This window comes from Mycteria americana, chromosome 2 (assembly GCF_035582795.1).
Source record: "Mycteria americana isolate JAX WOST 10 ecotype Jacksonville Zoo and Gardens chromosome 2, USCA_MyAme_1.0, whole genome shotgun sequence".
Taxonomy (NCBI): Eukaryota; Metazoa; Chordata; class Aves; order Ciconiiformes; family Ciconiidae; genus Mycteria; species Mycteria americana.
In genome coordinates this window covers 36,455,580-36,477,898 of record NC_134366.1, presented here as the reverse complement: position 1 = coordinate 36,477,898, position 22,319 = coordinate 36,455,580, and the positions used below count along the sequence as shown (strand labels likewise).

Genomic DNA, 22,319 nt, shown 5'->3' with positions numbered 1-22,319 from the left:
CGGGCGGGAGGAGCGATCTCTCCCGAGCAAGAGCTGTGCAGGTTATCGCAGTTTGTGGGGGATTCGGTCTCTGTCTGCTTGCTGCTAGTTCAGTGGTTGTTCTGGTCCAGGGAACACACAAACACCTCTGCCATTTCTATCTATTCTTTTTGTGTGGGAGAAGGGCAGAGAGGGAAAGGGGTTACCAGCTTTCTGTATTTTTAGGTAATTTTAAATAATATATTTAGATTTTTTTTTTTTTTTTTTTAATAGGAGTGGATAGTAACTGAAATGGAAAAGTCTCAAAGGTGCTCGTGATCTTTTATCTTACACTGGTTCTGTGCAATTCCCCTTTTGGCCATGCAAAGCTTTATTCATTTTTTTTTTCCTTATTGCTAATTGTGATACAGCAATAATGTAAAAAAAAAAGTTTTCATATGCATCAATAAACACCAGACTTCAAACTTGTGCATTGGGTGACAAGTTAATATTACTTGCAGTGCAGCCCAGCAAATGATAAAGGTGTAAATAGTTTCAAATGAAATGGTTCATATAGCTGTTCTTGTATTTTTGAAGTGACCTTTCGGTTTTGTACAATAGGTGTCTCACTATTGCCATAAATTGAGGTACACAGCGGGACTGTACCCGTTTTGTACTTGGCTTGCCATTTCCTTTGGCTCTTTATGAATGTGGTAGAGGAACTGGTAATTTTAAGGTGGCATTTCTTCCTTGCTCCTCTCCGTTCCTCCTCCCTTTCAGGGTACTGAAGTTATTTTTGTGCTACAAATGTTGGTTGGCAAAGTTTTAAATTGCATCAAACTTTTCAGTGCCTTGAAGCTATGTTTGAAGGAAAAAAAAACCCCAAACCTTGTGTTATGTCCTTTATTGTTGAGTAAATGTAGAGATTGCCTTTTTTTTTGTCCATCTTTCAGGTGTTGGGCAGTAAAGGAGAAGATATGTAGGTTTTCCTTCTGAAAGGAAATGTGAGGTGGCAGTTGTGTGTGTGAAATTTGTGTAAGTGCATCTGGAAAGGGCTTTCCCCTCTCCTTCTCACCAGTGGATATACACCGCTCAGCGTGAGCGTTTGCCGCTTAACTTGGCGTGGAGCTGGGATGAGACCTGTTGTTGGTGCGCTGGCTGGGCTGTTGCGTGCTCGGATCCTTCTGCAAGTGGCACTCCTTGCTATGAAACTCTCATGAATTTTAATTTGAATCTATAAGTGTGAGAGACTAATGGCACGGCACAGTTTGAAGCACATTGAATAGCGTATTGGCTGCCAGTTTTGTGGTTTGGGATTTTTCTGCATTAAAATTTCCCAGTATTTTTAATATTGAATGAACATCCCCTTTTATGTTCTACTTTAGGACCCAACTTTCAAGTTTCAGGTTGCTGTGTGAGATTATTTTGATATTTCAGAGCAGTATATCACTACTTCAGGGTGATTGTTTTGTAGCAGCAATACTAGCTAAGATTACAGTTTAAGGAAATCTTTGCAGAGTTCAAGGAAATTTCCCCCCTTCCTGTTACAGTGAAGCAGCTCCTGACTCTTTGCTTTATTGGAAATAAACTTTTAAACAGGGTTGTGTGCGGTTTGGGTTTTCATTCTCCCTTCCTCGCCTATTTATATGATCAAATGCTGAAATCGGCTCGCCCTTGCTCGAGAGGGAGTGAAAACAGCTGAGAAACGCTGCACAACCGAGATCTGTTCATCTTTTCTGGAGAAAGCGCGCTTGTTGCTTGATCTCATGGTTGCCATAGTGTTGGGGTGACACCTCCACGTGAGGAGAAGTTTGGGCAAGGTGGCTTTGCGCTGTAAGCTCCGGCTGCACCCCAAACAAAGCCAGTCGAGAAGAGCATTTCAAGATGTAAAACACTCGCTGCAGGCCTGTGTGGGTGGGTGGTGGTGTTAAGGAAAGGAGTGTATTTTAAAAGGATCTGAGGGGGAAAATGAAAGCTTTCGATTTTATTGCTAGACGGGAACATCTCTAAAACTTGTTTTGTTGCAAGATTTTACTGGCCTGTATAAGTTTAACAAACTTCTATTCTGTTATAAAAAGTCCTTAAAATGTGAAACGTTTTTCTGTGAGAGGTCAGTGTTGAGCAATTAAAACACTAAGTAACACTGCATGTTTGAACACAAGACACTTATTTTAGCTGCTTTGGTGAACCAAAATGTAGTTGAGACCTTCCAAGCTAGATCGCTCTGTGTTGTCCCCTCTCCCTTCCCCAGATCTTCCCAGGCTAGCCAGGCTGACCCAACCAGCGTGCCCAACGTACCTGAGCCCAGCTGAAGCTGCGTTAATCTACACATTCTTGTAAACCCCAAGGGTTTTGTGGCATCTCTGGCATTTATTTGTTCTCTCACTTTGGGGGAAGGGAGGAGACAAAGGACTTGGCTGTGAAGGCAGCCAGCACACTGCCAGGCTTTGCAGTAGCACTTCAAAGTGAATGTTTTGTTTACCACGTAAGCAAAAACTGATGTAAATTTGGGGTGCAAATACAATGAATTTACTGAATCTTACCCCCTCCTCCCGATCAGAGATGGAGAATGTCAGCCCTATGTATGTTAGAATATAGTCCATCATTAGGCTGATGAAAAGCTTGATATCAAAGCAAATGTATTCATTTAAAATTATATTTTCTTCCTTGAAGGGATGTAGAATCCTGAAGTACCTTATTGGTGAATTTAATTAAAAAAAAAAAATCTTAAAGTGTGTGGAGGGGAACCCAGTACAAATACATGGGATTATCACACCCATTTATAATGCAGAGAGTTAGATACTGAAGGCCTTAAAGCTGAAATAGAAATAGTCTTCAAGAAAAGTGGAGACTTCATGAAATGTAACAGCTGTCAAATGTGTAACAAGTATTTCTGTAACAGCTCTTTGGACTTGAAATTTTTTTGACCTGATATTCCCCCCCAGTGATCTGTTGGGTTTTTTTGAGCTGTGTATTTGGTTTTGCCCCTCTTAGTATGACAGATGCTTAAATGTGGACACTGCTATGTATAGTCTATCTTGCAATAATGTTTTCTTTCTGTTTTTTTTTTTTAAACTATTTTCTTTAATTTATCTGCAGGAGTCGGAAGCTTCAGATCAGAAATATCCCGCCTCACTTGCAGTGGGAGGTAGGAAGTTACTTTAAAAATTGGTATCTGTGCTTAAAACTGTGTTTCTCTTTCTCTCCTTATCCACAAGTCTTTTCCCCTTCCCCCACCTTTCACTTGCTTTGCACACACCACCCGTTCTGTTCTGGGGAAAAATCCTTTGGAAGAGGGAACAATAGAGCCTTCTAAGCAATTCAGATAACTGCCTTCATTTCTGCTCTCCGAGTTAACCATAAAAAATGTTGAAATGGATTCTTTGGTGAATGCTGACTTCCTGATGCAGTCACTCTCTTTGACTGAAAGCTTGTCCGTTTTTGGATCTTGCTGGTGTGTGAGTTCAGTAAACTTAATACAAGTTCATATTTAAATACTTGGCCAAAAACCTTTACAAAAGCAGAAATTTAATGCTGATCCCTTCTTTGATTCCCCCCACCCCTTGCTCCTCTATAGTGGTGGCATTATGGCAAATTGTTTGCTCATGCTGCTACGGTTATTGGCTCTCACTGATATATTGTATATTTGCTATTTACACCCCACAAATAGTGTTATAATTTTTGCCATAGATGGGCTACTGTGAGAATGGATCTGTTTTTGTTTACTGTTTTTCTGCCTTGTATGTGTTTAAAACATTGTTTTCACATTTTACTAGTGGTAAGTCATCCCTTTGCCTGGGAGAGATTGGAGGGTGGAGGGTTTGAGCATAAAGGTTCGGTAGCGTTGCTCTCTGAGCAGGTTTGGTCTGCTGCCTTCATCTGACTTTCCGTCTGCAGCTACTTCTTTGTTTGCACTGCCTGATTGCTTCCTAGCTTTGGAGAAAAACGGAGGCATTGCTCTGTCCAACCTAGGCCGCCAGCCGCAGGGTTTCTGTAAGATATCAGCACACACCACCTCTCGTTGCTTTAGTCTGTCCTTCCGGTGTGTGCTGTCCCATATGAGCATTTCCTCTGCACTTCCTGAACCTTGTGCTCCCCTCAGTTGAACCGTATCCACCTGATACCTTTTATTTCAAACTCATAACTGCTTTTTTGTCAAGCTTTTGGGAAGAGTAGTAATAGAAACGGTTGAGGGTGACTGATCTGAGGATTAACTTATTTTTTGGTACAAAATTCCTCTGAGAATTTTGTGTAGGAATAGTGAATATCAGAGCAGAGGCATATGATTCAGAAAAATGTGAATAAACATGGATGTAAGCACTGTTGAGCAGAGTACATCAAAATGCTTTTACCTGCTCGTCTCTCCTTACATGTACGTAGCTATTACTGCTTGTATGTTACAGGTATCTACCCCGTTTCCCATCTGCTTCCTGATTTTTAAATTATTTCCTTCTCCTTCTCCATTGCTGCAGTTTTTGGTAGCATCTGGTCTTGGACAGATGTTCCCTCTGCCCCACCTTTTAAAAACACTTTATCTTCCTAAAGTTCCCAAGGAAGAGTTAAAATTGTCCCTATTAACATTATCTCAAACTTGCCTACATGTCCTGAAGTTGCTTGTACAGACCTGACCCTTTGTCTGGGCACAGAATTTAGAGGGATGAGGCCCCAAAGTGACTTCTGCAGTACTTTTGCATTCTGTTACAACATCAGGGCTTGCTTGCCAAGTGTGGTTTGTCCACAAACTTCCTAAAGTTTTTCTTTGTAAGTGCTGGTGGTCTGTCACTTCTGCACTAAGCAGGTAAGTTTTGTATGTCCTCAAAAGAGTGTTGATGACAAAATACAGCAACTGGTGATTAAATTCATCAGGCAATTGTCTTAAGTCAAGCTTACCTTGGGCTCTGGTATCTCTTTTTTTGGTGCTAAAAGACCTTGGAAAAACTTCCTTTGAGCTCTGTAAGAAAGTTTTGGATGATTCTTCCTTAAAGCAAGTCTTTCTTGCAACCAATTGCTTGGTAGGGAGCATAAAAGTTTATACATACGGAGAGGGATTTATATCGAAGCAATGTTCTCGCATAATGTTTTGAGGGGATGGTGTGTGTGTGGCAGCTGGAGCAATTTTACTTAAATTGTTTTTTATAGTCCCTCTGTGCCAGTCTGCTTGCCTCATCACTCCTTTGTTAATTGCTTGAATCAAGACTGACGACTTTTAATGGGTGTGAAATCCTTAAAATCAAACCAAAAAACTGATGAAAGAGGTTTCTAGGTTAGTTCAGTCTATCGGCCCTCATGTATGTTCAATGTTGAAATACAAAACACACTTAGTACCCTGCAACAGCTTTCTCTTTACAGTGACAAGAGATATGTGAAAAGAATGGAAGGAAGACTAATGTTCTTGTGATCCCCCCCCCCCCTCCCCGTATAACCAGTATTAGGAAGGTTACCTTGTCACTCTCTGCAAAAGTATTTTCTTAAGACAATTATTTCAACAGAGCTTGTTTTAATTTTGTTCTTTATAGCAAACAAGCATTTTACATGGGAAGCCTACAGGTGTGCCCCTAGCAGTCAGTGTGCGTGCCTCTAGTTTAGTGCTTTGTGGCTGTTCTTGTTGCCAGTGTGTCACGCAGTGGTACATGTAAGTCCTGGGCCATGTGGGACTGAGACCCAGCAAGGGTCTCTGTGCATACCCACGCCCAACAGAGATGGTCGTTGGCTTATAACTAATCCCCCACAAAACCTCTTATAATAAGGAAGACATTCATAGTGTTCTCAAATGCAGGTCGTTGGGTTTGGAGGAATTGGGTCTGGAAGAGTGGTAGGGATGCTGGTCCCACAGGAATGTAGCTGAACTGTTTGTAGTGTGAAGTGTAACAGAGTTTGGTAGTACCTCCCACTCTTGAGCACCCCAGAGAATAGTATTGCCTCCTGATTTTCAAAACCAGAAAAATGTTCAGGGAGTAAGTTAAAGCTTAGTCTGAATGTTTTGAATGTTTTGAGATACATCAGCTGAGGAAGGTTGCCTTATCATCGATATAGGTACTTTGTTCTCCATGCAGATGTGACCTGGCTCTTAAGATTCATGAAATGCTCGAGTAAATGAGTTTCCTGTGAAAACCTTGAAACAGTTTCACTTGTGTACCTTCTTATCTTTCTAAGAGGCATGGGCACCTATTTAGTAAAATGTAGTGCCTTTTAGTAGCATGGAAGAGAGAAGACATTGAACTTTAGTGTTAAAGAAACCTTGACTTCCCCTTGGAAGAAACTGGGTATCCTGAAGACTCATGAGATAGGAGACTTGACCTATAGCTATTCCATATAGACTAGGAAGTAAACAGTGAGTGTAAATGGCCACAGAGTAACAAGCATTTATTAATAAGACTTTTCATAAGCCAAGTACACAAAATCATATTAACTCTTTGCTTTTCTGGCTGCCTTTTTGGAGAAAAATATTCCAACTAGTTTTCTCCTTCACATAGGCTGAAGTTACTGAACAAAATACTGACTCTTACAACCAGCTGTAGCAATTGAACTTGTAGTTGTTTCCTCTAGGTAAAGTAAAAGTTCACTGTGTACTTATCAGACCATCATGGTATAAGTAAAAAAGGTAAGATAACCCTTTTAGACCATATTCAGGGCTAAGTGGCAGAAGAAAGGCAGATAATGACCTGCTGTAATCTGCTGAGTTACTACATTGAAACAAAACCACAAGGTTGCTATCCTGAAGAGCTCACTCTTAAAAGTGCAGCTGTAAAAGATAAAATTCTAATGTATTCCAAGGCATTCAAGGTTAAGTTTTGTGCAAAACTTGCCTGGTAATTAATTTGAACTTCGCAAGAAGATTTTTGGCAAGGTTCTGCAGGTTTCTGTACCTGTGGGTTGGGTACTTTTGTACTCCTTGCCCAGCTAGGAGAAACTGGAGACGGAGGTAAGGCAGCATCTCTGTCTAAGCCAAGAAAATTTAGGACTTGCCTCAGACTGAAACTGGAGTCTGGACTGGTAGGGGCTTATCCAGGATCATGTTCTCTACTCATCCAGGAGGTCACTTGCATTTTTTTCCCCCTTCCCTTATTGGACTCTCTGGGTTTGAGGACTCTGGATCAGTGCCCATGTTCCATAAAAGCATCATCACTTCTGGAATGCCTCTTCTTCCTTTTATTCTGCTTGCATATAAATAGCATATAGAGGTTATTGCATCAATTTAGTAATTTGAAGGACATGTGCACGATCAGATTTTATTTTTTTGAATAAATCAGTTTGACTTGTCGCGAAGTTTGTTTGGTGAAGCAAACACTCAAACAATTAGTGCATCTTTTTTAGGTGGGTATCGTTTCCCCCTGCCCTTTCGTCTCCTTACTCATCAAATACAAAGTCCAGACTGATGCTAAGAATCATGATAAGTGAAGGATTTGGCACACCACCTTTTCCCATGCTCCACACATACCAGTCTCCTCTCTTTCTCATTGGAAACAAGCACCCTGGCTCTATGGTCTCTGCAGAAAAGTAAATAGATCTCTTACTCTTTCCTGAACCGCAGTCTGTAACATACTGTTTTGACTCCTAATTTGTAGCCGCAAGTAATCTCTCACTTAGCTTGTGAGTATTCAGCACTGGAGGTGTATTTGCAAGACAAAATGATATGCCTTCTAAAAGGAGGTCTAGGTGTGGTGATTTAAAACTGAAGTACCTAGAGTTTGTTTCTGATTCCTCATGATGGGGATCCAAGTAGAGTTCTTCTGAGAAGGAACCATAATGTGAAATGTCATCCTTTTTCTTTTTTTTTTCTCTTTCTTTTAAAACATTTTAAAACTAGCTTCCTCAGTGTAGAAGATGCTTCGAGATACTTTCTTTCCAAATATTTTTTCCATGTTTAGTGAATAAAGTGCTAGAGAACAGACTTTCAGGACACAGATGGTGCCAGAAACAGCTCTTGCTGGCTCAGCAGGAAGGTAGCTGTTGAAGAGTTCCCACTTATCTTCTGTGGGCTTATTTCCTTACCGGTTTGCACGGAGCAGATAAACAGATAGAGTGTTGATGAACTTCGTAACAAAAAAGGTAGACTAAAAGCCCAGCCTGTGGAGTGTGAACCTGTTGAGTGAGCAGAGAAGCAAGAAAAACATTGTGAATGTGTATTCCTAGCTTTGCTGTGAGACTTGCAGGTTGCTTTTGGGGACAGAAATGTGTGGGAAGGGAGATCTGATTTAGCTCTTCCAAAGGCAAAAGGATATGTTACTAAACAGGGTTTGCTTTTCCTCACTTTTTCATGGAAATGAAAAACAGAGTCTCATAGTTATGCTGAGACCTCTGTTTTAGATTCGCCAAGCAGAAGTAGTAATAGAGAAGGATTTCTGGATCAGAGCTGCAATGTGAGTGCAGGTTCTGCATTGAGATTTCTGTCAGTGCAAGAAAGGTTTGAGCCATCTCCACCCATCTGCCTATTTTGTAAGACAACTTTCAGTTTCTTTGAAAGAATCAAGACTGATTCTGATTGTGAGTAAATGTTAGTAAATCTTTGTCCTGAGGATCTGTAGTAGCTTGTGTTGCGTCTTCGATTAAAACAGCTAAGCTGTGTGGGGTGGGTTTTTTGTTGGGTGGTTGGTTTTTTTTAATCTAGAGGTGCAGTGTAAAAACTAATCTTGCTGAATGGTACCCGCTTATGATGCAGCTTATTCTAGAATACCAAGGATATGAAGAGGACAGGTGGGGAACTTTTAGATTTTAAGAAAGGAAAAGAAAAAGATGAAACGGTTGCAATTAAGAATAAATTAGGATTATACAAAGCAGATATTTCTCATACAGCAAGATGTAAAGGGGAGATGCAGGAATGAGCTGAGCTACAATGAAAAGAATTCTAGAAGAAGGATGAATCAACGGTAAAGAGGTTTAAAATGTATTGAAATATGATCTTTCACCTCAAGCCTCCTCCAAGAAGCCTAACTTAATGTAGTGCTATAAAAATAATGTATAGCTATAAAAATGCTAGCAGAACGCTATGCATGCACAAATTATCTGCTGCTGCCTGCTAGGTGTGGGAATCTCTGGTAGGGATCTTTGTTTTCTCTTTCCTCCTCAGTGTGCTACATCAGGCACTAAGCTGTACTTTTTGCCAATTACTACTAGTCCTACTCAGCAGGAGAGTGGAGACCATGTTAGTCTGTTCTCTGCAGCAGTCTTTTACATATTTGAAGACCTATAATGTTTAGGGAGGGTTAAGAAGAGAGTGTAAGTTCTTTCAGTCTCTTCTCAGGACTCTTATTTCTAGGCAATTGATTGTTCTTAAGTCTCTCACCTGGGAATGTCCCATGAGGCTTCTCCAGGGTAGTTTTGGTAATTTAAGATCACTGTGAGCTCTTATCTTGTCCTCTGGTATGTTTGCACTCCATTTCAGCCTTGTGCGATCTTCAAATTTAACAAACACAAACCTGATGCAACACTAGATGTGGTGGTCCCTGCAAACCTTGTGAAATGTAGAGTTCTTTAGTTTGACAGTAGCCTGGTAATCACTATTACCTGGCAGTGATTGCAAGGTCAACTTCTCACCTGCTGTTGTAGCATTGGCTGTGTTCACCTTATGAGCCTGTTGCAGGGGACAGTGTCAAAAGCCTTCTGAAGAGAGAACCACCCCCCACGTAGACTGTTTAATTCTGTTATAATGAGAAACTGGAGAGATTTATCAAGAATTATGCACATCAAACAAGTTGAATGTTGATCACTTGCTTATTTTTATTACTAACTACAGGATAGAGGGTAGAGCAGCACCTGGGGCAGTGCAGAGCCCCTAGGCAGCACTGCTGCCTCCTGGTCTTGGATCTATACCCAGGGGACCATAGGGGCTGCCTTTGCTCCTCTCCTGCCAAAGGGAAAAGAGAGGACGGTCATCTTTCCTTTATGCCTATCTGACCTGGGCCCCACACTCTAACTTAACTGTTTTGCCTGAGCTGCACGTATTTCCCATCGTCTAGCTGGGCTTAGCAGCAGGTGAGGCAATCTGATATAGGAAAGTGACCATGTCTGTGGCAGACCACCCAATTTTGCACTTAAGACAACATACTGGCTTACGTTGGGATTTTAATTGCCTGGCTTAATTATAGGGGGTGATATTTACAGGTATATGTGAGGTAATAAACACTTTTTGTAGGTTTTTAAAATACAGGGTGTGGGAGTGAAGGTCCTTGGATAAACATGCAATAAGCATGTTTCTCACTTGGAATGATTTATTCATACGAGTGACAAGTGTGTTGGCTACAGTGGTGCTGATAATCGTCTTACAGTTGTTATAAACAAGTGGAAAAATCTAATGGGGAAGGTAACTTTATTTGAGAATTGGACTACAGCATTTTTTTACTCGAATCAGGTTCCTATTAAAAGTAGTTGATAGTGATGCTTTTATCAAATGTCTGCCCCCAGGTTGAGTTAATATCCCAGATGCCCCCACTGAAGATACTTTGCTGTGCTTTTATTATAGTTGTAGTCTTAGAAAAGTAGCATTGTGTTAATTAACACAACTTTTTTTTGTAGGAAACTTGTATTGCAGTAGCTTAAGTAAGGAATAGAGAAGTTAGAGGTGTGTTCAGGGCTCTGTTGTGCTAAGCACCCAGAAGATACAGAAGGTGGTCTTCCAACCACAAGAACTAGACATAATGTTAGTACTCTGTTTCAAAGAATTCGGAAGACTTGCTGGGTCAGAGCTGGCTTGACTGACATGGTGTAGAGGTGCAAAAATTGCTTTTCCTCCAGGTGGCCAAGGTGATAAGTTGAAAGAATAGGAAGTAGAAGATTTTTGGGCTTGTGCTGCAGGAAACGTGGTGTCAGGTGGTTGTTCAGGCAGCCACTTTGACACGTGTGGCAGAGGCAGGAAGGTTGGCTAAGCAACTTTTGAAGATGGTGCTGAAGTGCCACAGCTTTTTGACCAGAATATTAAGCAAGCTGGAATAACTGCTGGCATCTCTGAATACGCTGAGTAGTAAGCTGCAGTGACTTTGGGGCATGGTTTGCAAGCTGTTGGTTAACCCTGCTGTGGAGGGGGCAGGACAAGGAGTGGAGGGAAGCATCCACTTGGACCTCAGACTTTTAATCTGTTGTCTTATCTGAGTCACGCAGCTTTGATTCAGTGAGTTGTCTAGATCTCCGTGTTGGAGTATGAACTGCTTTTGGCTGTGATGGGCTCTAATGTCAAAGCACAGAAAACCAGTGAGTTTTAAGTGTTAAATGTGGCCATTCCAACTAAGACATGCAGAAGCTTTATGTTTTTGGAGACTGCATTTATGGGCCTGTATCTTATTTTCTTTCCAACATTCAGTGGGAGAAATAGCTAAGTGAAGGGTTAAAAAAAAAAAAGAATTATTCAGTGCAGCTGTTTGATCAGTGCAACTGTTGGATCCAAACTTTTCCCCCCATCCAAATTTGTTCCATTGTCCTGTGACAGATGAGAAAAATTGTGTTTTCAGGACTACTTTTTGATCTTCTAGGATAAAGGAAGGCACAACCTGTGATACCTTAACTTTTCAGAAATTTTCTGGTCCTTAAAACAGTTGTTCATGTACAAGAATTTTGGCATTGTCACCATGGGGTTGCTTGGCACTGTTAGAACAATGTGTTGCTCACAAGCCTAGAATAATATGATTACTTGTTTACTATGTCACTAACAGTACTCCAAAACTTGAGAAATCTTAAGACATATAAAGCTTGCTTGGTTCAAACCACTTTTTATGAAACTAGCCACCAAATCTTACTTTTTATTTGCAATTCTAGAAAGGTGTCTGTGAAGACCTTTGTTCAAGGGCTCAGTTGCCAATGTCTTGCACTCCTTAAGTATAATTTTTACTTAAGGAGTCACTTTAGTTATGGTGCAACCTCTTTATCCAGCGTTGTGACATGTTCTTTCATAGAATTACAAAACCATTCAGGTTGCAAGGGATCTCAGGAGGTCTATAGTCCAACCTTCTGCTCAAAGCAAGTTCTGTATTGAATTCTAACCACATTGCTTAGGGTTTTGTCTAGTCTTGGAAACCTCTAGGAATGCAGTTTGCGCAACCCCTCTGGGTGACCAGTTCTAAGGATTAATTATTCTATTAGTGAGAATTGTTTTCCTTATGCCTGGTGAGGACATCTGTTGTGTCAACTTAAGCCTGTTGTCTCTTGTCCTCCCACCCTATGCCTCTGGGAAGAGCCTGGCTCTATCTTCTCAATGACCTCTGGGGCAGGCTGCTGCTCTGCTCCCCTCAAAGCTGTCTATTCTTGGGCTCAACAAGCCCAGTTCCCTCAGCCTCTTCTCACTGGAGAGGTACACCAGCCCCCAGCCATCTTGGTGGCCCTTCACTGAACTCATTCCAGGTTCTCAATGTCATTTTTGTACTGGAGGTCCCAAAACTGGATGCAGTATCTACATGTGATTGATTATTCCCTTTTACTCAGCATTAATTAATTTTCCTCCATCCATTGCCCATGCTCCTCTTAATACAGCCCAAGTTGTTGTTGACCTTCTTTGCTGCCAGGACATAGACCTGGCTCATGTTCAGCTTGCTGTCCACCAACACCCCACATGGTCTTTTCAGCAGAGCTGCTCTCCAACCAGACAGTCCTTAGCTTGTACCAGCGTGCAGGGGATTATTCCTTTCCTGGTGCAGGACTTTGCATTTGTCCTTATTAAATTTCATCAGGTTGCTGTTGGTCCATTTGTCTACCCTGCCTAGGTCTCTGTGTGGCAGCCCTGCCCTCTGGCATGTTGACTGTTCCCCTCAGTTTTGGTCTTATCCCCAAACTTGAGGAGGGTGTGCTGCAACACTTCCTCCAGGTCATTGATAAAGATGTTAAGCAGGACAGGCCCTGGGACAAACCACTTGTTGCTGGCCTTCAGGTAGAGTACTCTCCTCTGAGCCCAACTGTTACTCATTATAGCATTATTACTGGAAATTAAGCTGGATGTGGAATCTCTGCAAGTCTGTCACCTGTGTGCCTAGGAAGAGAAACGTGTCTGGGAATGGTATTGCATCTCTGCACATAGAACTTAGGCTGCATGCCATTGCTGGCTAAATTTCCTTAAATACAATGGTAAACCAACTCATTATTCAAACCACCCTTAAGTGAGACGGCCCGGAATGGAAATAAGCAGCACCAACACACTGCTGCTTTCTTCATCTCACATGTAATTGTGTGATCTTGTTTCTCACTGCTACTCTACCAGCATAAAAACCAAACTGCCAAGGGACTACCTGGTGAAAATTGTAGCTTCTGAAAACTCTTTCAATTTTGAATGCAACCTCAGTTTAGCAAGTTGTAATGAAAGTCTCAAAGTATGTTTCTGACCTATGAAATAATATACTTTTTTGATAAGAAAAATGTACTTTTATCCCTGTCAAAGTTATTGACGTAGATTTTTGGTGTCTTTCACCTGTAAACTTAGTCTATCCTAATTAATTATTCATGCTGCCAAATATCTTAAATCCTGCTCACTTCAGTTTTCCTGTGAAATGAGGAAGAGGTAGTTCTTACTGGTGATGGATCTTCTGTGGAAGTGCTGGTTTTAGATGCTGGGGGTGCAGCCCCAAAATTCCTGATGAAATTAGGTGCCAGTACCTTTTTTTGTTGGCATGTATGAAGCTGCTGGTAAAGCTACATGCTTTTATAAACAAAGATGCCCTTCAAGTGTTGTAAAAGTAATGTGATTAAGAAGCTAGTTACTCTTGTCCTGCTCTTGGAGAAGTTCTGAACTAATTTGTTACCTGCCTCGAAAGAAGATGTCACTAGCGGGGACTGTCTCTTCAGACTTACCGGTTGTATAATTTGAAAAGAATTGAAGGAAATGCATAAATGAGTTGTTCCTTAGGCAATAATAGGAGAAATGTTATGAGCTCTTGTTCATGGTAGCCAAAGGAATAGAAAAATGGTAACTTCAAGTGGCCTCAATGATTCTTAATCCACTTACTCAGTTTGTACATAAAGAACATAAAACCAGCAACACTGGGTCAGAAAAAAGGTTTATGTATAGTCCTGTATCCCACCTTTGCTGGGCCTTGGGAGGCGTACAAGAATACGGGCAAGGATATAGTGATAGCTCACCAGAGCAGTCTCTTGGCTTTGTGTTTTGCAGCCCTGCAACCTACTGACCCAGAAATGATGCCTTTGTGTTTGAGAAATTCATCTAGAACTTCTGTGAACATGTTCTTAAACCAATGCAAACACATAGCATCTACAATATACTGCACTGAAGAGTTGTATGGTTTTAGGATGTGTTGGAGGAAGAACCATCTCATCTCACCTGAAGTGCTTTGAACTTCCACCTGCCTCCCAGCTCCTGTATTGGAGAGAACAGTCAATAGTAGTAGCCTCATGACCTTTTTCTCCCTCTCTACTTTACTTATTATCTTAAGGACCTTTATTCCTCAGCCATTTTTTTTTTTCCAGGCTGAAGACCCATAGCCTGCTTAGTTGTTTTTGTGTGGGAGCTGTTCCCTATCCTTTGATTATCTTTTTTGCATTCTTGAAAATCCTACTAAGTGATTTGGAGTTGAGGACCAAATCTGCACACAGTTATGTCATTCATTTTAGGTTATTTCACTTTATGAAGGTAGTTGCTGTCAGAGACCTCTGTGTATGTCTTGGGGTTTGCTCCCCTTTTTTAAAAAAAAAAAAAAATCCACCAAAAAACCCCCAAACAAACCACCAGTGGAAAGCTAATCAGTGGAATGGGGTTTGCTGCTTATGTCTTGAGAGATCAGCAGACTTTTTTTTTTTTTTTTTTTATGACAACCATGGGAAAAATCGACATTATCAGTAGTGCAGATCCTCCTCTGGGCTTGCTGCTGGTTGCCAGGAAATGTTATATTTGAACCATATGCACACCACATGCTGACCTAACTTTATGGAACTGGCTCTTGTGTGGAGGGAGGGAAACAAAATGTGCTTATTTCCAAGGGGCTGGCTAGTTCCAGCCCAGCTGATTCTATAAAGCAATGGTAGTCAACACATGTCTCCTCACACTTGTGCTTAGGCATGTGAGGTTTTTTGTCTCGTTCACTAGATGAGTAGAAAGTGGCTCTTGGGCTACCTCTCTGATGAGCAAGTCTGCTGAGACTGTTGCAAAGGCTGTGGTGCTGCTACTGCTACAAGCCTTCTACTTCATTGCTACTTGTACAAGCACACTGCTTCATTGCCTCTGTGTTCCCCTTCCACAGCGACTGTTTTGGTTGCAGTCTTAACTCAGCCATTCAAGACTGAGGCTCCATCCATGTTTCTTCTTGCAGCTCCTACTTGCTTTCATGTAGTGCTACAGAAAAATCTTGAGTTATTTCTTGGATGTGTAGGGAAAAGAAACAACATGAACTCAGCTGCAGAATCTCCTGCAGAAAGAGGGAGATACATGACCGAGGCTAGCAGTGAAGCTGTTGTACCAAGTAAGGGGAAATGCCCCAGGCTTATGGGAAAGGTAAGAGATGTCAACACAATCTGCACCTGCATACTGCCATTTCATCCAGCAGCTAGCACTCTCACTGCAAGAGTCTGGATGCTGTGGTGGGTCAGGCACTGGCTGCTGGGTTGAGGCCTTGGAAAGTGGCAGTGAGGACATGAAGAATAGGTAGGAGATCTTTAAGCTCTAGGTGAACACCAACCAAGCCAAAAAGCTGCTGAGCCAGGGGGAAGGGAGATGAAGTTGTGTTAATGTATTTCCTTTTTTAAGTTTTTGTGTTATTCTAAAGCCTGAAGCTCCCTCTGATCCTGTGTCTCAAACTGGTAGCCAAGTACATGTGGGCAGGGAAGGAAGGGAATGTAACTTGAAATAGCTCTCTTATTTTCAGACGCTTTGGATGTTGTGGCAATCAAAGGGGGGGATGTGACTAAAAGCCATCAAAACCACTTCCAAGCACATGCCTTTTAGTGGAGCAAATGAGTAGGATTTTTAGAATATAATGCAAACAGGAAATCACTCTGAAAACTGTAGCCCACCATTAACTTGGGGGGAGGGAAGATATATTAAAACTATCCTTGCAAACAGCCGCCTTGTTATAAAGCCTAATAGGGGATTGAATGCATGTGTAAGAAACTGATCCAAATCAACATTTCTTGGGACACCTTTTATTGGGTGGTGTTTTTCTTTGTTGTTGCTCTTCTAATAGAGTCAGGCTGTTGTTATGTGAGTAGTAGATAGCTATTCATGCAACACTCACTTATTTGCTCACATAGTTCCCTTACTGAACTCATAGTTACCCAGTGTAAGCAGCAACCAGGAGGCCAACCTCAACTACATACTCTGAAGTGGAAGGTTATAATGATGTGCCAGTGGCTTCTAGGTCAGTGTTGCTCAGTCCCTTGTTGCATTGGATGTATAAATAAATCTGTATCCTTCATCTGACTGCGTATAGCAGCTGTTGCCCTTTTGGATGTGGTCTGAGTTGTGAATCTGCTGTTGATGTTAGTGTGTGCTAGTGTCCTTGTGTAGATTCGGCAGGCTCTTGGTCTGGAAAACTTTCACATGCTACCTTCTCAGCACACCTTTCCTCTTCTTGCCATGTTGTTTTCTGGTAACTGTTTCTCTGTCCAAATGTGTAGAAATCTACGGGAACCATTCGTGCAAGCTTACAGTGAAGTGATGTTTATTATGTTCCAACTACAGGACTTCTTTTCTGTTGGTTTTCTTTTTTTCTTTGAGTATGGGACTTCTGTGGACCTGTAGCATTCTTGCAGGCAGCATGGCATCAGCTCATTATCCCTAACTTTGATTTGTGGGTATTGGTTGTTGCACCCCAAATGGTTGCTGGTTTAGGTTACTTATCGCAAACTGGGATGACTTGTTAAGTACTTGAGTGACTGCATCTTTATAGGAAACTTTCTTGTTGCCCCTTCATATCGGCCTCTTACTAACATTCAGTAATTAGTGTGCTTTGTCATCCATCAGTAGGTTTGGGTTTCGTACCCAGGAGGCATCTGTTCCTGGTGACATCCTGTTTTTTAAACATGTAGTAGAAGAAACAGTGCAGTGGAGGGGGTACTGAAGACATGAAGCGGCTTTGTGTCTGGGACTGCAGTGGGAGTGTGCAGAGAGAATTAATGCTAGATTAGCGATTGGGACTCTGTGCGATCTCCAATGAGTTGTGATGGACTACGAACACCTTTAGGAATGTGTGCAGATGGCTGTATAGCAGATATAAACTTAGCTATGCTGTGCATGCCCACTACAACCAGCCCTCAGGTCTCTGAGGTCCACAGCTCACTGGCTGTGAAATAATAGATCGTGGCATCTAGGAGGACAGTGGAAGGACTGTAAAATGTATCGGGAGAGAACCTGATCTTTTGCCAGCTCAGGAGTTGAGAGGAGGAAAAAAAAATCTGGTGTTGCTGCTAAGTGTTATACACAAGTGCCCATGACTTCTACCACTTTGCTGTGTGACTTAACTTCTGGTCTAAGTCAAGGTCCAGTCATGCCTTTGGACATTGTAGAAGTGCACTTGTTGGTGACTGTTTTGTGTGGCCATATGTTAGGAAAGTAACTTCTGTCTTCATGAAACAGATAGGAGAGCTCTCAAAGTAGTGTCCTTACCTGACTAATGAAATATGTTAACCTGCTTCAACACAGAGTGTGGTTTTACTTACAAAATAGATATAAGCTATGCAATGCTTTGTTTCAGCTTGTCAAACTGAGGTCTTGCAGCTTCCCCGGATTGTGCGAGACTTTGATGTATTTGCAACCGACCTTTGTGCCATGCTGTTTAGAGTGGGCAGGCAATTTTCTCCTTCATCCTTTCGGGAAGTTGCTGTCAGTTGCAAAAGCAAAGACAGGAATGGCTTATTTCCTTTTTGTAGAAAGAATACTTGATTTGCTGAGGTAGTGTATACATGAATTAGTATACCTGCATGTCAACTGTTCCCATTAATTTGGCAAAACCAACCTGTTCAGGGGCTGCTCCTCAGTTTGCTTGTTCACGTTTCCATTGTGAAACTGCTGGTAATTTATCCACTATTCAGACAGTTAGTGCATTAATGCATCTTCACAGAGGTGAGCCAAGCAACTGATCATTGAGATCGTAATGTGTAAGGGATGTTAGAGCCACAGCCTCCAGTATCCTTGAGTTGTGCTTGACTGCTCTGCATCGCTCCCAGTCCTTCTGCGTGGTGTTACCTTCTGAGCTTTGTGGCGTTAAAAGCGCTGCCCTACTATATGTAGCATGTTGGATGTCTGTCTTCTACTTCATAAAGAACGTACAACGTTGCTTTTTGCATTTTCATTGTAGTGAGTTTAGTAGTTGGTGGGAGCTTCACAAACACAGAAGAGACCTTCTGGCCTTGAGATTAGGGAGGGAGCTCATCAGGTCTGTCTGGCCATATGTGCTTTCCTATGCTGAGGTAGTGACGAATTTGAAAATTTACTGCTGGCGATACCAGGCTGCTGATGCAAAGCTGCTTGGAGCTGACCCCAGGCTTCTGCAAGGCAGGAGGTGTTGTCCTGGGCTGAGGGGCAGCAGGTTTCTGATGGCAGAGTACAGAAGTGCCTGGGGTGCTCCCCTGCCAGGGACCACTGCTGCTGCTCCTGAAAGCCGTCCCTCGTGGTGCTCTGTGCCAGGAAGGGCTCCCATGTGCATGTGCATTCCCCTGTTAGTGTGGTCACAGACACACACTTCTGCAGCATCTGCATATCTCCAAGTATTTTTAAGACCTTTTAAAAAATACTTTTAATAAACATGAGCACCACTGGATCAAATATATAAATGAAAAAACACGGAGCTTTTGACTTTCAGCATAATTTGCCCCTTTCAGAGAAGCAGGTGGTACAGGTTGTGTGAAATGGTGGAGTGGAAGTGAAGTCACATGCTGTTTTCTGTACTGACGCAATAAAAAAAATTACATTTGGGGAGTGAGTAGATTGTAGACTGCACTGTAACTAGTGGAGAGACAAACCTTCTAGTTGCAGTGGCATTTGACGCTTTTGCTCCTTGGATTTCTCGTTTTAGTGGAAGTAAATGCACCCAGAAGTGATCAACAGCTGTTCCAGCAGCACTTGGATTATTTCTTAGTGTGTATGTGGTAGAAAATATGGTCTCTCCAGCCTTCTTGCATCTAACCAAATTCAGGTGGTTGGGTATCGGACAGAGGAAATTTCCGTTCTGCAAGTAATAGAAAAAGTTGCCCTCAGTCTCAATGGGAAATTTTCAATGAGTAATGATAGAGCTAGTGTGTAAAGTGTAAGAGTGGGCACCGCTGACTTTTCTGCCAGAGCTGCATGCGTGTGTGGGGAAACCCCTTAAAAAACCCTACTGACTTCTACGGCACGTTGGCTTGGTTCAGTGTGGCTCCTTTGGGTCTGTAAAAGTTGTAAAAGCTGTAAAAGTGAAGAGTTTGAAGTTTTTGGAAGTGTTGAAAAAGAAATATTTCTCAAGAGTATTTATAATTTGTGATGTAAGTGGAGCAAATAAAGGTACCAACTTACTTCTTCATGAGTTTTCTCTCATTCAGGCAATGGTAAGTTTATAATCAAGTGAGGGATCATTTTAATAATAGGTTTCAGGACAGTGATACCATCACATCCAAATTGTGACTAACAAGTTAATTATAGATACTGTATATTAGTTCCGCTTTTCTTTTTGACATCTTAAACTTGGCAAAAGAAAAATGTGGATTATAAAAAGATTGAAAATTAAAGTCTCTAATTGAGTTCCAAAGTCTCATGCACAGTTACTTAAACTTTAAAAAATGCTTTTAAATAGATCTTCCCAGACTGTTAGTCTGATGCCAGATGAACAGTTCAGGGGTATTTCTATAAACCAGCAAAAGAAAATTTTGCCATGAGACAAATCCTAAATTTTGTTTGCAAAGAAGAAAACGTAAAAAATAAAACCAAAACCCTCACACAAACCAAAAAACAACCAAAAAACCCTTCCCTGCTTGTCTTTAAACCTGCTAATAAGCATTTTCATAACATTACCTGAAACAAAACAATTGTGCTTGTCCATGAATTACTCTCCCATTTGAAGCCCCTGCCTTCCTCCTTGCAAAGTATTTGCTATTCACCAGTTCAGTTTCTTTCTCTGAGCTGAGCAAAAAGCAAGCCAAATAATAAGCTTCCATTAGCTTACCTGTTTCCTAACCTTTCTGATGTTGATATTAGTAGAAAAGCAATTGTAGGTGATGCACAAAGTCCTGTTGCACACTGGAGTTTGTTTTTTCAGCAGGCAATTTGGACTATGGCTTCTAGGCTTTCAAACTGACTCAAACTATTGGGTGAGCCTTCATACTTGAAGGCTTACTGCCCCAAAATAAAACTCCTAGCCTGTGAGCCAAGGTCCTCTCCTTTTTGGCGGATAGGAGTGCTCTGTAATTCCTATTTTGCTTTCATTTCAACTCGCTGTCGGAGGAAGCTGCTTTCTTCTTTTCCTCCTTTGTTCTCTAATCACAGCAGCTACATGGTAACATCCTTATGCTGTATTCCCTTGATGCTAGAGAGCCTCCTGGGATTTGTAGGACGTGCAGCTTTCCCAGGGCTTTTGCTTCCATCAAAGACCAGAACAGGGGTGGGGGCAGAGGGCATCTCTTATCCTCACCCTGTTTGCTGGGGACCAGTGTCCAGTAACATTGGTATGGGGAAGATGCTTTATGAGCTTGAACTAAAGAGCTTTGGATCTGTGTGCATGGATTTTTCTAGTTTTTGTGATATCCTGATGCCAAAGGTGGTGTAGTGCTTTCCAAATCATCTGATAGCAGAAAGCTGGAGGGTACAGAGACTGCTACCATACCAGCAGTGCTTGAAGATGCATATAGCGTGGGGTGGGGGAAATCTTAAACCTAGTCTTTTTTTGGGAGTATGGGGACTTAGTAGCTGGAACTATATAATTGCGAGTCTTCATTCCACAAAAATAGGTAGTTTTTCAGATCCCTTTGGTGTCTCTTGTTCTATTAAGAACACAACTTTTAAAAGTTATAGAAACACCGTAGTTGTTTGTAGGCATAAGAAATACTTACAGACAATGTTGCAAACATTACTTTAGACTTAATAGACTACTTCTTCACTAACAACTTTGTAGATGTTTTCTATGAATTCAGTCAAATTCCTGCTTCTATTTCATTTTAAGGAAAACTAGAATTAAGTTTCTAAATGTGAAAAAAAAAAAAAAAAATAAAATTCTGTATAACCAGAACTTCAAGGAAGTTTTATACTGTGCTGTTCAAAATAATAATTATCAGCACTACAAATGCTTCCTGCAGAACTGGTTGTGGGTTACATCATTCTGCAAACTGCTTTTGGAATCAAATTCTAGCGGGATTTCTTTTAGTTCTGCAGACTACCTGTCTGTTCAGAAAAAGCACGAGCAACACTTTCCTTGTTTAGGCTTTTCAAGGCCTACCTTACCTTGTTGCGTTCACAAAACTGCTTTTCTCACCCCCACTGCACATGTTGTTGCTTAACTACCCATCAGCTGGTCACAACTAATTTCTAGTGATCAATGTGTTACGTGATGCTTGTGGGTTTTTTTTTTTCTTGCCAAGGTATGGTGATCACCTGAACAGAGGTAACTATTGTGGTAATGTGTATTAACTTCTCTTCTCCTTTATTTCTGCTAGCAGTTTAATTCATCTCATAGCTGCCTCTTACATGCTTTTGTGGCTTTGGCATATCTAACAGTATATCTTGCAGAAGTGTTGCTTTTCATTTCCTTCTAAGAGGGATCCAGATGTAGCAATACTGTCTAAGGAAATCCTGCCGCTTGACTCCTGCTGGAGCTATAAGGGGGTCATAACATGGTCTTAGCTCCTTTCTGCTGCCCCGTGCTATTGTAGCTGTTGTCTCCTGTGTTGTATATTTGTTAAGTTGCCCACCCCATGGCAGCTTATCAATGAGAAGAGCTTTATTCCTAGGGGTAAGAAGACAAAAAATTGGAGAGGAACTGTAGGAAGCTAAAACACATAGCTTTCTCCTTTCTGTTTTCTTGGGACATAGGATATATACAGTAACTTTGGAGTGCACATGAATGTTAAATTTGTTTCTTACTCCTAATGGTTACTTCATCAAAATAATCACTGAGTACTGTGAGTACCTGCACTATCACCAAAATACACGACCCACAGAGCCGGCACTCTGTAGGCTGCAGATACTATGGTGCATACAGCTTGCACTGAAGTGGTGTGATCCACATGAACTCTGTGATCATCAAAAAGTCATTTGAATGAGCAGGACACTTGCTCATTAATGGGTGTCCTGCAAAAGGGTGATGAGATTTCGGTGATTTTTAGTGGAATATGGAGTTGTGTGTGGATGCAAGGCTTTCCATAAGTAAAGGTATTTGTCGTTGTGGCTTTCTAGTTTGGTTTAGGTGAGGAATACAATTTTTTAAAAATATTCCTGAAGTGTGTTGTGCACTTAGAGATTCTTGGCAGTGTCCCCT

At 41.5% G+C, this 22,319-nt stretch overlaps 1 protein-coding gene across 2 annotated transcripts in view; it reads left to right on the top strand.

The window, feature by feature from the left end:
• Nucleotides 1-22,319, top strand: part of IGF2BP3 (insulin like growth factor 2 mRNA binding protein 3) — a 118,529-nt gene that overhangs the window by 22,963 nt on the left and 73,247 nt on the right. For both annotated transcript variants that reach the window (XM_075492986.1, XM_075492985.1), the window contains one exon: nucleotides 3,058-3,106. In XM_075492986.1, the coding sequence (XP_075349101.1) occupies nucleotides 3,058-3,106 (49 nt within the window). The remainder of the gene's footprint in view (nucleotides 1-3,057; nucleotides 3,107-22,319) is intronic.